Source organism: Coffea eugenioides, chromosome 10 (assembly GCF_003713205.1).
Source record: "Coffea eugenioides isolate CCC68of chromosome 10, Ceug_1.0, whole genome shotgun sequence".
NCBI lineage: Eukaryota > Viridiplantae > Streptophyta > Magnoliopsida > Gentianales > Rubiaceae > Coffea > Coffea eugenioides.
Window position 1 is genome coordinate 35,913,705 of NC_040044.1, and position 13,288 is coordinate 35,926,992.

Here is a 13,288-nt window from a genome sequence, read left to right on the forward strand (position 1 = left end):
ATGGTTCATCCCCAACTCCCATTCAAACATCTTTAAACTCCCCTCCTCTTTAAAATAGAAGTTAAATATTTATTGTCACACTACTGTTTCTTTGATGTACTTTTTTGAGTTTATTATAGGAACGAAAGCACACAAGCTTTGCCTCCATACCAATGAAATTAAAGTTACAATTTTGCCTTCAAAAGAAAAGAGAAAAAAAAAAAAAGAGCTGAAGACATTTTAAATGCCCAACAGAGGAAACAATTAAATGACAAATTTCCAAAACAATTTTGTTTTGGGTAAATTTCCAAAACATTTAAATTACGAAACCCCTGTTGCTTGTGGAGGCAAATCCGTGTATTGAGCAATATTATGTTGATTACTGCATGAGAGACCAAATACCATAACAAAAAGAAGGCTTTTGAAATTGCAGTCATAAACATAGGTAAGCGTAAACCAAGCACCACTACTTCAGCACCGCAGTCACAGCCTCCTGACTGGAGAGCATGCACATCTACCATGGTACAGCATTTCTGGATGAGTGTTCATGCACCATAGGACATTTGATCAAGGCATCCGACATGGAGGGGCCTCATTTTTAGAAGATTCACCAAAAGACTTGCCCTACATGGAACATCAATCTCCAAGAACGGAGGTCATAGGCTATCCAGGTTAATGTCAAGCTCACTATAGTTCACTGAAGTTGCTCCGTGCTTCCTGATAGACGATATAAAATTTCACGGAATACTTCCAGAAAATGCAACATTGATCATAGTAAATGAATAATACATCAGAATTTTTACTAGCATATTTCCCAGAGGTAGAATTCAAACAATCAGGTTGCACCCCTATATTTAACTATATGGGATCATAACCTTATAGATAGATAGATCTAACAAGAGCATAACATGATTACCAGTAACAGAAAAAAGCATCATGTGATTTGTGCAATATGTACACTTAAACGTAATTATCACAGTAGAGTATTCCAGGAGAAGACAAAATACAGTCAACAATAGGAAAATTACAGATTCTAGAAAACTTAACGAAGGGATCCCCAGATTCTTTTTCCAAAAAGAAAAAATGATAAGGGGAAGTATTAGAAGCTTTATTCGTTCACATTGACCATAATAGGGAAGTATTAGAAGCTGCACTTCTATGGTAGTTTCCCATTAAATTAATCATTACGATATGCATTATACTTGCGTTTCAATCTATAGTGACCTACCTGTACATATAATTAAATAAAGCCCTTGCCTATAGAACAATGAAAATCAACAATAAACCTTGTCGACCAAACAAAATGTGGAAAAGTTTCAACAATTTACATTTCCTCTTGTGTTGTTATTAATTTTTAGAGAGCTAACCACAATTTTGTAAAATAACCACATGCTTCTACCACAATGAATCTCATAAAAATTATACCTTTAGAACATCAAAAACTTTCTCTGCAATATACTTCTGCTGCAGATTGCATCCCCTTTGTTGAACCTTGTCTGGATGAAAGCACATAGATGCCTTCTTGTAAACCTTAATAACAGATACAGAAGTGATTAAATCTGCCAAGGAAACAGGTTGCCAACCACTTTCAGGCCATAGCACCTGCATATCAACATATGAAATGGTTAGTCAAGGATCATATATTCATTGGTTCAAGGTGCTACTATCAAAGGTGACAAGTCAGGGAAAATTCCTATTGATAAAAAAATGTTGAAAAGTGAACATGAAAAGATTCTGAAAGAGACCACTTAGTTCCTTAAAAGTGTCCAACAATCCAGCTCTCTCTCTCTCTCTCTCCTTTTTTTCCTCTTCTTCACATGGTTGTGAGTTACATGATCCCTTCTGTCCCATCAGCAATTATTTTTGGCGATTACTAATGTTCACCAAATTTGTACAAGGCACCGAATCAGTGTACCTCTTCTAATGTCCTAATTCATGATGATCAGCAGAGCACCCTAAAAGGCACAAAAAAAGTTCCCTAAATGGGTTTCTTGAGGATGAAAACAAACAAAAGTCCCAACTCACAGATTTCCAGCTTACACCTAAAATTTTTATTCAACTTTCTTGGAACCTTACTATGCTAGAAAGTTTTTTTTTTCTTGGTTTTTTTATTCAACTTTCTTGGAACCTTACCATGCTAGGAAGTATTGGTTTTTTCATTCGACGTCCTTGGAACCTTACCATGTTAGAAAGTATTGGTTTTTTTTTTTCCCATTTCTGTAGATTATGCATGTTTGGGCACATTATTGTTTGGAAGCACCAAAACTATTGGAATCTTGGTGATGCATGCCATAAGAGGTTCAGTGAGGAGTAATTTAAGATTGAAGTTCTCAAAGTTGTTCCAGCTGTAATGCAAGATGTTGTGGGCATGTTTTTCCAAAACTTCAATCCCCAACAAGTAGTTTCACCCCACTACAGCTAGCCTCTGTGTCAACTGCAATAAGGGAATTTTTTAATTCACATGAAGTTATCATCTTTTTTCCCATACTATATGGTCTATGGAATTTTTGCAATTTGTAGTTATCCTGTAAAATCCAGATGCCTGAAATAGAATGTCTTGTAGGTCAACATGTTAAACAAATTCAACTGTTTCTGCACCGCACATTAATCCTCTCCCTTGCTTCACAATTCTAGCAAATGAGGGGAGAAAGAAACAATTCCTGGGAATTATACTCTTTCCCTAAGGCAAGGAACAACTTATCTGCTCTTATAAGTTCTTCTAATAAGCAACATGACATTTCGTCTCCTGTCTATCAGATGCAAAGAATCAAGTCAAGAGATACAAGTGGAAAGATGAAATTTTCAACCAATTCACCAAATTCACTTTGAGAAACTACTTTTGTCCTTTTACGCGAAACTTTCTGTAACTCTAGTGATCAATGAAATAGTAAGAAAGGTTTGGTTGAACCTCCCACCTTTTTTGTCTTCCAATCTTAAGAGATGAGGTCCCCTTTCATTTAAATCCTTTCCCTATAATCTTAAGAGAAGCTGTAAACTCCATGAAAGCCAAGTCTTTTACCTTCAGTTAGCAATGAACTGCAGTACGGCTGTTTTAATTATTATAAAAGGAAAAAAGTATTTCAAACATGAATTTCCATGAATTATCTGAAAGACAAACACATAGCTGCAGTTGCCATCCTAATAAACTCAAAACTTTTCAAGAATATATATAAATATATATACCCACCCAAACGTGACTAGAACTAAGCTATTCTGTGAATCCCTCATGAAAATCATAAACATAGGAATGGCCTTCTAAAAAGACCAAGCAATGACAGCTGCAAGCTGTACATGACTTCAGCTTGATTACTTAAAAAAAATTTGCACAGCGGACTCCAAAATCAAGTGTAGCAACAGAAAGAAATAAATTATCTTCAGCAATGTCTAAAAAGACCAAGCAATGACAGCTGCAAGCTGTACATGACTTCAGCTTGATTACTTAAAAAAAATTTGCACAGCGGACTCCAAAATCAAGTGTAGCAACAGAAAGAAATAAATTATCTTCAGCAATGTTTAATCTTTCAGCTTGCAATGAAATAGCATTACAAGGAGGAAGACAATCAAAGGTAAGTACAGCACCATAACTAACGAAACCTCCACATATGAGTATGAGCACATTATATAAGATTCCCAGATTACTGAGATTCTAGTTGCTCTACGCTTCTCAAGGGACAAGGATCTTAGTACATGAACAGTTTCAGTATAAAGAATCCCATATTCAGGCAAGATTATCAAATTTACAAAAATGATGGCACAGAAAAATATTTCAACAATGCTACAGTTACGCAAACCAATTTCCCATATATCAAAGACAAGCGGCCAGACCTAATTAATGATCACCCAAGCAGAAATGGAAGCTAAGTTGTGTTACCAAGAAAGTTGACAAATTGATATTAAAGGAGGGCATCCATTCTCATCAAACTACCTTTTGTCCTCGATGACAGAATAAAGAGGGAAGACCAGCAACCAACTATTCAGCACTAAGTGTTAATAATTCAAATTATGGGGATAGGAAGTCACTGAAGTGAGAACTGAATAATGGAGAATAATTTGTGTATCCAGATGAAAATTCACTGAATGAATTGTGAAGGGCAAGAACATTGGTTACTCAAATTGCATGTTTTAAAGGATCAACAGGACAACCAGCATAAACTTAAAAAGAATCTTTAGAAATACATATCCATCCCTCTCAAAAGAGATGTCCAAGGGATGAGAAGTCCATTTCAATGGCATGATTAATCGCCTGAATTTCCTTTCACGTATTCCAATCCCTTTGGATTAGCTGTTTTTTGGGGTGATTTTGAAAAATTTTATTGTAGCAGAGTTTTTAGAGTATATTTTGGGATATTTTTAGAATATATTTTGGGATATTTAAGAGTAGCAGAGTTTTTAGAATATATTTTGGGATATTTTTTAAACATAAAAAAAAAATTAGACTACCTTTTAGAGTACTTTTTAAAAATTTTTATAGTATTTGAAAAACTAAATTTTGAAAAACTGATGAATCCAAACATTTGTAACAGATATTGGATTCAATAAAGTATTCAGCAGCTTTAATGATTTTACCTATTCCCAAATTTACTTGTCCTCTTTAATCCATGTTGTGCCCATAAATGAGTAAAGTTGGCTGTATTCAAAGAAATTAACTATCCTTACCAGAGAGACAAAATCCAAAACAGTCATAAAGAGAGCAAGAATACAACATAAATACAGAGAAAACTCTCAAAACACAACCTAATATAATTGTAGGCCCAAAATGTTAGAACAGAGTGGAGGGCAAACAAGTATAAATCTTACATCTTGCAATGACGACAGCAAAGCACGCAAGTTGTTTTCTTTTCCAGCTGACCAACGCTTGATATCATTATCCAGACAGTCAGCAAGTCTCTGAGTCAAGTAATTTATATTAGTAGAGGCCTCTGAATAGGATGCTTCATACATATGCATATATGTATGAAATGATAAAATCCATGAGACCTATGGGTTGCTACAAGATTTCACTCTATAGCCCCACCCAATCCCCAGCCAAACACCCAAAAATAGAAGGTAAAGGAAAAACATGAGAAACAAGGAAGTGAATTTGGATCAAGTGATTCCTTGATATGCATATTAAAGGAAGGAGAGAGCATAGGAAAAATAAAACTTAACAAACGGTTGCTAGCCAAGATTCCAACATTAATGAGAAAGATGAGAGTTGCATAGCTAAAACTTACATGCCGCTCTTCCTGCTCGTACTGAGCCTCAAAATCACGCTGAGTCTTTTCTTCCAAAGCTTTAAACTGAAACGAAAAAGATTGGGATCTATAATAAGGGCAGAAACTTTTTGCCTGGATTACAGTAAGGTCAAAGATGTCTGACACTACTACGACGCATTATATTGGATGTTCCAAGTAAACACACAAAAAAATTTGCTTCACGGAAAGGTCAGAACCAATTCCAAGGAAGTTGCAATAGTGACATTGATATCTGTCCTATTACTTAGCTTCTAGTCCTTCGACCAACATCAAATGTTAAGCTGCTATCCATCCAAAGCAACCTAAATCTGTACTTACCACAACAGAAGACAGATCTATGCTAAGAATTTGAAATAATTTAAGCTAAATAGATTTTTTTTATGAAGTAAACCAGCTAAATAGATTTTTTAATGCAATCACAATTCCACAAGCCCCAATTAGATAATTTAAGCTAAACATCGAGATGGAACACTACTACATACCAAACCATACAATAGTCACCCAAACAATAAATACAAAACAAGGAGAAGATGAAGAAAGGGAAAAAAGGAAATAAATTGTAATTGCAATTCCAGACCAGTTATTCTTATTGGATAAGTATCCCCAAAAGGTTTGTCACAATAAGAGACCTCCCCTCCAGCTACTCAACTCGAAACCTCCCATTAGGTTCCATAAAATGTAATCAGGATACCACATATAAATCTCAACATTATATGCTTGAAGTGGCAAAATAACTGAATAGAGAATTTATTGAAAGGGGAAGTCCTAGCAGTAGAACTTATGAAGCAAACAGAAAAAGCAACATCAAGGTGAGTTGGAACATTTATGTAATTTCAAAAACTGAAACAGAAGGCCCTGTAATCATGACAAACATCAAAGGAAAGCAGTGTAGACAACCTTTTCTTCCATCAGAACAAGGTGTTCATTCCATAAAACATAACGTAGCATGTAAAAGGCTCATATCACAATGTAGTTCTCAAGGAACCATATGGATTCTACAGACCCTAGCTCCGAGATTTTTCACTGTAGACTTCAGCATTCAGAACACAGACCTAAGCAAAAAGTTACCATCATACTGCTTTAGATTAGTAAACATTTTCAAGTTGAGGGTCACCCCAATCACAACTTTGGATCCCAATTGTGCATATTTTCACTTAATGAAAGGGCAAGACATAATCAAAATAGTTAATTCCAAAATTGAGAGACCAACCATTCTTTCTTGGATCTTAATATGTTGATTCAGTCTCCTGCTTCTTCTTTCTACAGTTTCCCCTTCAATTTCCTGGAATTCAGGTCCTGCACAATACCCATAAAACTGTTATAAAAATTTTAAAAAGACAATAAAATTAGCACCAGTAAAATAACTGCTGTGAAAAAATCAGACAATCCAATTGTCAGAAGCATCTAAAACATGAAGCCACCTTCAAAAAGGGAAGACAATCCATCAAAATCTTTTGATGTCCTTGAACTTCCTTGTATTGATGTCTCCTTCACTTCAGGTTCTCGCTTCTCATTAAATAATGCATCAAGATCAGGGTCCTGAAACAAGAAGCCAAGAGCTTCAATAAGACTATTTTTGTCAGAAACTCAAAGCCAGCACTTCTGTTCTTGAGACTTCTCACCTTAAGTTGAGATCTGGGCCCATTAACATTTGAAAGAGTGTCCACACCAAAAATATTAATTCCAACTGATTCCTTTTTGCAGTTGGTAACCTTGTCCTTGTCTGCCCTATCTTTTTCTTTTCCTCTTCGTTTCTCATGCACTACTTTTGCATCTGTATTTACATCTCTACCACTAGCATTATCTCTGGCTTTGTCCTCCTTCTTCTTCAAAGAAATTTTTATATTTCTAACTGCTTCCCCACTTGGCTTATCATGTGCATCACCAGGAGGCATACCCCTGGCAAATTTTTCAAATTCATCTAAGGATGATTCAACCGAGCTGTTCCCAGCATTTTGTTCCAATAAATCAGAGAATGGCCAAGAAGAAGTATTTTCTTCAGATCTAGATGATTCAAAGACCAAAAAAGGATCATCTGCCGCAGAGCTTGATTTAGATGAATAACCACTAGAAGGCTGAGAAACTTTAGGTTTTGATGCCATTCTGTGCAGAGCCAAAATACATATATATGAAAAAACAAAAGCAAAATAAAGAGAGATTGTACCTTCCCATGTACAGTAAGCAAACAATATAAACAACCACACCAAAAGGAAGGGAAAATAGATATTCTATATGATCTACGAAGGCAATTCAGCCTGACAGAGTTCGTGCATGCAAGACAATCCATGCTTTGTAGGTGAACATATTATTTAGATACCATTGAACATGCTCAGTTATGACTCTCCAGTCAAAGACAAACTTTTGCCATGCCATTTTAAAGTAAATGAAACTAAGACAATTTCATCAACAGCATGAAAAACTATATTATGACATACATATGTTAAAGCAGCTATACTATGATTTTTTTGATATATAGTTTTTCATTCTACAAACAGAAACAAAAACTAATAACAGAAAAGGTACAATATCCTAAACTTAACTAAAAGGTACCATATCCCGCATGAGCACTTCCAACACCCAACTTACCTGAAGGCAGCAGAAACCTAAGCCAGTGATATAGCTCAAACTAGGCAAATTTACATAGCCAGGTGTCACACGGGCTCTCCCTAGCCAGCATTTCACAGTTTCGTCAATGATTTCTCAACTCATCCATTCTAACTCAATAGAAAAAACTAACTCTTTGAGCTGGAACAATTCCATTCTAACAAGAAATAAAAATTCCAATGTTTTCATTAGATTTCAAGCAGAAAAAGGAAATTTGAGCGCAGATTAATATTCAGCAGAGTTCTATCCAACAAACACCTTGACTTTCGACTTGGCAGGTATATACATCCAACAAACAGCGAAAGAAAAATAATCTGCAATTAAATTGGACAAAATGCTTTTAAAGAAAAATACCTAGTATTTCCAGGGTCATTACTCCTTGAGGGGCTAGTTCCTTCAAAACCTGGAATCAGATCATCATACTGGGATCCCTTTTCCTCCCCACCCTTCTTCAGATTACCAAAAAAATCATCAAGAGCATCACCTTTTCTTGGCCCTGAAGTTAACAAGTCATCACCATGAAAATTCGAACTCGACTTAGAATTTGAATTCTTTAAGTCAAAAACTGAGTCAAAATCAATTATCCCCTTCTGTGGTTTTGAATTCAAGAAAGACCCTCCATCAAAAATATCATCTCCACCATCAAAAAAGTTCTGAGATTTCTTGGAACTACTGTAATTGTTTCTATTCGACTGAAAAATCCCATCAAGATCATCCACAAAGTAATCATTATTATCATAAAAAGATGATCTTGATGCATTTGCAGAAGAGATATCAGGGAAGCCATCGTTAACACTGAGGTTGGTTTTTGGTTTGGATTTCAAGTGTGCCATTGGAGCTGAATTCCTTTGTGATTTGAACCCAATACTCTCCACCAATACTCCAAATTCATCCATTCTTGAACTACTTTTTTGTGGGTTTTTTTCTTGAAAAATTTGGATTTTGTGCAAGCACTAGTAAGTACTAACAAAGTTGTCTTAAATATAGGATAAAATAGGATAATTTCTAGTGCGTGTTGTGTGTGTAGGGAGATGGGATGATGGTGAGAAATCAACGCAGTTTGAGCGATGAAAATTGAAGAGAGATTCAGGGAAGAATGTCAAGAGTCAAGAGGGGGTGAAATTTTTTTCGGGTTTTCTTGGTCTGTTTTCAGAAAAGTGTCTTCTCAATTTTGAGCTCGGTGGAAAGTCGGTTGTCATTATAATTTACCTCCTGAAATCTTGCCAAATCTCAATTTGTTCCCTTTTGAACTTCTAATTGCAATTTGCTCGAACAAGAAACTTTTTTATTTAATAGAATACAAGTTTTTCGACAGAATTTTTTCTTGTATTAAAAGCAGGAAAAATTCCTAAAAAAATATGAAAGATCACTCGCTGAAAGTAATCATATCATTTGATTTTCAGGCGTTAAAAACATAACAATTATTTATATGTTAACCGTTTTATGAAATAATTGAAATGAAACTTATTATAATTTCTTATCCCAATAATCTTTTCTTATTAGCACTTAACATTATCTAGCGAGTCCAACTATAACTTAAAATCCATAACTAATGTACAATCTGATCAAAATCTAAATAAACAAAAAAAAAAAAGCCATTTCATGTTTAAATAGACTATGAGATAATAACTATTTCAAATATAACAATATTTATCTAATGGAAAATGTATTCTTTAATAGAAGATAATTTAATAACCATTTATCTTTGATTATTTAAAATGGTTTTTCAAATAATAATCATGAACTACAAATTTTTTTTTATAGTAAATGCATATTAAAAAGAAAATAGTAACTAATTAACGCACCAATGAAAACAAAAAGGTTTTGTGGTGTTTTTGAGATTTCCTGTAGTACAGGGGTACAGGGGTCAGTGTATAATTGACCTTTTCAGCGCACCAATGAAAACCTAGACGCGTTCAACTACGTGTAAAGGCGTTTTCATGTCAACGTTTCTAGGTGTAGTTAAGCAGTGGGGCCACCCCAAGTGTTCTGGTTCAGGCTGGAACGCGCAATTATTCATGCCCTTGCCTTCTAAAAACTAATTAATTAGCTTACAAGGGATTTCTTTTTCTTTTTTTTGTTAGAATTTCCATCAATTATTCAGTGATATTATTGTGTCCTTTTGGATTGAAAATTAATTTGAAAATTTTCTCATATGGTTTTTTTATATATTCTTTGTGATGTCATGTTTGGGAGAAAATAAGATAATTGAAAAATTAAAAAAAATGTATTTGAAAACGTGATTGGCGAGTATTGAAAAGAAATTCTACTTTCTCTTTTTCCGCGAATTGCCTTGTAATAATACTAATTAGCTTACAAAGAATGTCCATCATTTAGTCACTAATATCATGTGTTTACTAATTGATAAGATAGTAATTAAAAGATTAAAAGACAACAATCAATTCTGTTTTATTTTGAGAAACAAAAAATAATAATTTTTCTTATACTGTGTTGGTTAGTAGAATGAGTAATTGATTCATATTTAATGAAAATATGTTATATTTTTGTATAAAAAAAAAAGTAACAGGCTCGTACTTTTTATCTACTGTAGATATTAAATTCTGATTCAAGGATCCTAAATACAATTGCCATCCTATTTTAAAAACCCAAAGAAAAAGAATAGAGTTTGTTTTTCTTAAATTAAAGATGAACCGATTTAATGGCTAAGATTTTTTGTATTCCTTCCTTTTTTTTTTTACGAAGATCTTATCGCATGATTAGATAAAATTAAGTATAAAAATTCATTTTTTTCTATTAAAGAATTTTAAATCGACGTATATATTTTTGTATCTTAGATCATACTGCAAGGAAGGAAAAGATAAGATTCCAATCTAAAGAAGCAATTAGATAAATATGGATCCCTTCACTTTCACGTGCCTTTATTGCTATATTCTGGATTAATTAATTTCTGCGTTCTTGAAAGGGTACTGGGGTAGGTAAGCCACCTTATCAAAATGTGTGTCGGTGCTGCCCTTTTTTATTTTTTTTTTATGTATTTTATTTTTTTAAAATTAGGTCTATCGAACAAGTGTCCAATATATTTCAAATATCATATTTTTAAAATATAAAATTAATTAAAAAAATTAATAAATACAAAAAGCTATAAGTAAAATTAAAGGATAATATCGAAAACTTCCCTTGGGGTTTCTCTTAATATCACTTGGCGCACCTGAGATTTTTGAAATATCACTTACCTCCCCTAATAAATGTAAAAAAGCTCTATTAATCCTAACTTGAGACATAATTCACATATCAAATAAATAGATGTCAAAATCAAAAAAAAAAAAGAAACGAAAGTCACTTTCTTCTCTTTCCCTTTTCTCCATCATTCTCTCTTACCCATTTTTTTGGATGACTATACAATATTTTATTTGTAAATTATAATAAATTAAATTTTATTTATCTTTTATTTTTTGTGATTATGATAAAGTGGGGTATGATTTATTTGCTTATTTTGAGTTAATTTTTATAATGATTGGTACAATTTAATGGTTTGGACAATGAGGAGATGTTGAAAAAAAATAGTTCATAAGAATTTGGCTTTGAGCATATAGAGTTAAATTGGTTCAAGTGTATTTCTTTTCAAATATCTTTTTTATATTTTTATGGGGTATAACATTATGATGTGGTAGTACTACAAGAAATTGTTTTTAAGTGATGATTTTTTTGAAGTGAACAAAGTGGTTTAGGAATTTTTTTTGTTTAGCAATTGAAATGGTAGTTTAGAGTTTTTAAAAATTTGGTTACACAAATAACAAAAATAAGAGAGGTAAGTAATGTTTTTAAAACTTTAAGGGTGCCATGTGATATTAAGAGAAACCTCACCGTAGGTTTCTGATATTATTCCTAAAATTAAATAGAGAAAGTATATAAATGCAAGCAAGAGTAACAATTATTTGTGTATTTTTGTCTCAATATATATAAATATATATATATATTTTTTTATAGACACAAACACACGCATATTTAGAAGGTTAGAAAAAAAAAACCTTCTAAATTTTGGAAGGAATTATTGCTGGAAACTGAAATTGACAGATTTGCACTTAAGTAAATTTCAAATGATCCTACAAAGAATCTGGCATCGGTGAACTAATTAAACCAGTAATGCTTGCTTTCGACTTTTCTTTTCTGTTTGCTACTTTGATTTTGATAAAGTTTTGGTACGTTTAATTAATTGAATATCGATCAAATTTGTAAATGAATATAAATTTTGGTTAAAATTTTTCAATGAATCAATAGTAGTCTTTTTTATGCTTTTCTTATTTTACTAATCATTAAACGTTCCATTTTCTGAAATAAATCAAAATCAAAATCCACTTACAGGTCTGAACTAGTAACTTTACAGTTATTTTGAATATTAAGGGCGCTATAACGTGATTGAATTCAACTATTTGAAACGATTATTTTTGACTGATCGACCACCAAAAAGGGGTGTAGGTCAAAATTCGAATCCGACCTGTAGTGAAAAAAAATCTAAGTGGTTAAGATCATCTCAACCATATAACTGAGTATAATTTTGAGAGAAGTTGCTCCATATCCTATTCATAGTATCCCATTATTTGCAAATACTAAATTATTTGCTTTTTGTTTTAAAGAATTTTTTAGTAGGTGAGGGATATGACTTAAGAAACAAGAAGAAGAAGGGTGAAATTGAATTTAGAATCTTTAATTTTTGGGATTTCAATCTTATTATATTGTTTATTTTTATCCTGGATTGAAAAGTAGTAATACAAGACCATTTCTGTTCACTATGGATTGTTCAAAACTTTTGAGCTTCAATTTTCAGCAGTCTTAGTAACTACGTGGCGAATCCTAGTTCATTAAAGGGTGACTAATCTAATTTTTGACTAGTTTTAGATAATATTATAAAGGGTGACAGAAAAGTATGTATTTTCATTAATTGAGTTACTAAAAGTGAAAGTTTTTATTAATTGATTAACCAAAGATATATGCACTATTTTATTAGTTAAATGATTATTTTGGCTAAACACTAAGTTTAATGACCAAAATAGGAAATTCAAAATAATTTAGTGACTTTTTTTAGCCATTTTCTCTTTTTTATTCTAACCTTTGTATCTCTTAATAACCAACAACCACTAACTGGTTTGTCAAATTGAAAGACTTTTGGTTCAATCACTTGTCCAGCTTAAAAGCATTGGCACCTTTGAGAAGGTGAAGAAGGAGAAGTTGGCCGGAAAAGTATTCCATAACTAGGGCCCATATGACATGCATCACTCTTCACTTGGCTGCGTGCATGCATTTGCAGGAATAACTGACTTTGACCGCTATCAGTTCATCCTTTCAGAAATCAAACTTCTTTCTCAGCCTAAAATTGACCACCAACGATGCCAGTTTTGATGGCTTAATTTTCTATTGGCAGTCATGTTGATCGCTTGCTTTACTGCAGCATCTATTATAAATCCACAAAGACATTCACTGACTTCATGGTTTTGAGAATAAGAGAATAGAAT

General features: G+C 33.0%; 1 protein-coding gene across 1 annotated transcript; it reads right to left on the reverse strand.

Moving 5' to 3' along the window:
* Positions 1-243: 243 nt before the first annotated feature.
* On the reverse strand, positions 244-8,969 carry LOC113750038 (auxilin-related protein 1). The gene is made up of 8 exons (XM_027293956.1): positions 8,172-8,969; positions 6,836-7,316; positions 6,635-6,752; positions 6,424-6,509; positions 5,193-5,258; positions 4,777-4,866; positions 1,405-1,581; positions 244-696 (listed from the first exon to the last, which is right to left on the reverse strand). Exons 1-8 carry the CDS (start codon positions 8,711-8,713, stop codon positions 667-669), a joined length of 1,590 nt encoding a protein of 529 aa, XP_027149757.1. The 5' UTR covers positions 8,714-8,969; the 3' UTR covers positions 244-666.
* Between the last annotated feature and the right edge of the window lie 4,319 nt (positions 8,970-13,288).

Bases quoted from the DNA above. Each gene is read 5' to 3' on its own strand.
- LOC113750038 (XM_027293956.1), bottom strand. From the start codon at position 8,713: ATGGATGAATTTGGAGTATTGGTGGAGAGTATTGGGTTCAAATCACAA. The intron at 6,510-6,634 runs GTGGCTTCATGT...GGTATTGTGCAG, and splicing joins ATTGTCTTCCCTTTTTGAAG to GACCTGAATTCCAGGAAATT. The intron at 5,259-6,423 runs GTTGGTCTCTCA...TTTTCGTTTCAG, and splicing joins TTAAGATCCAAGAAAGAATG to TTTAAAGCTTTGGAAGAAAA.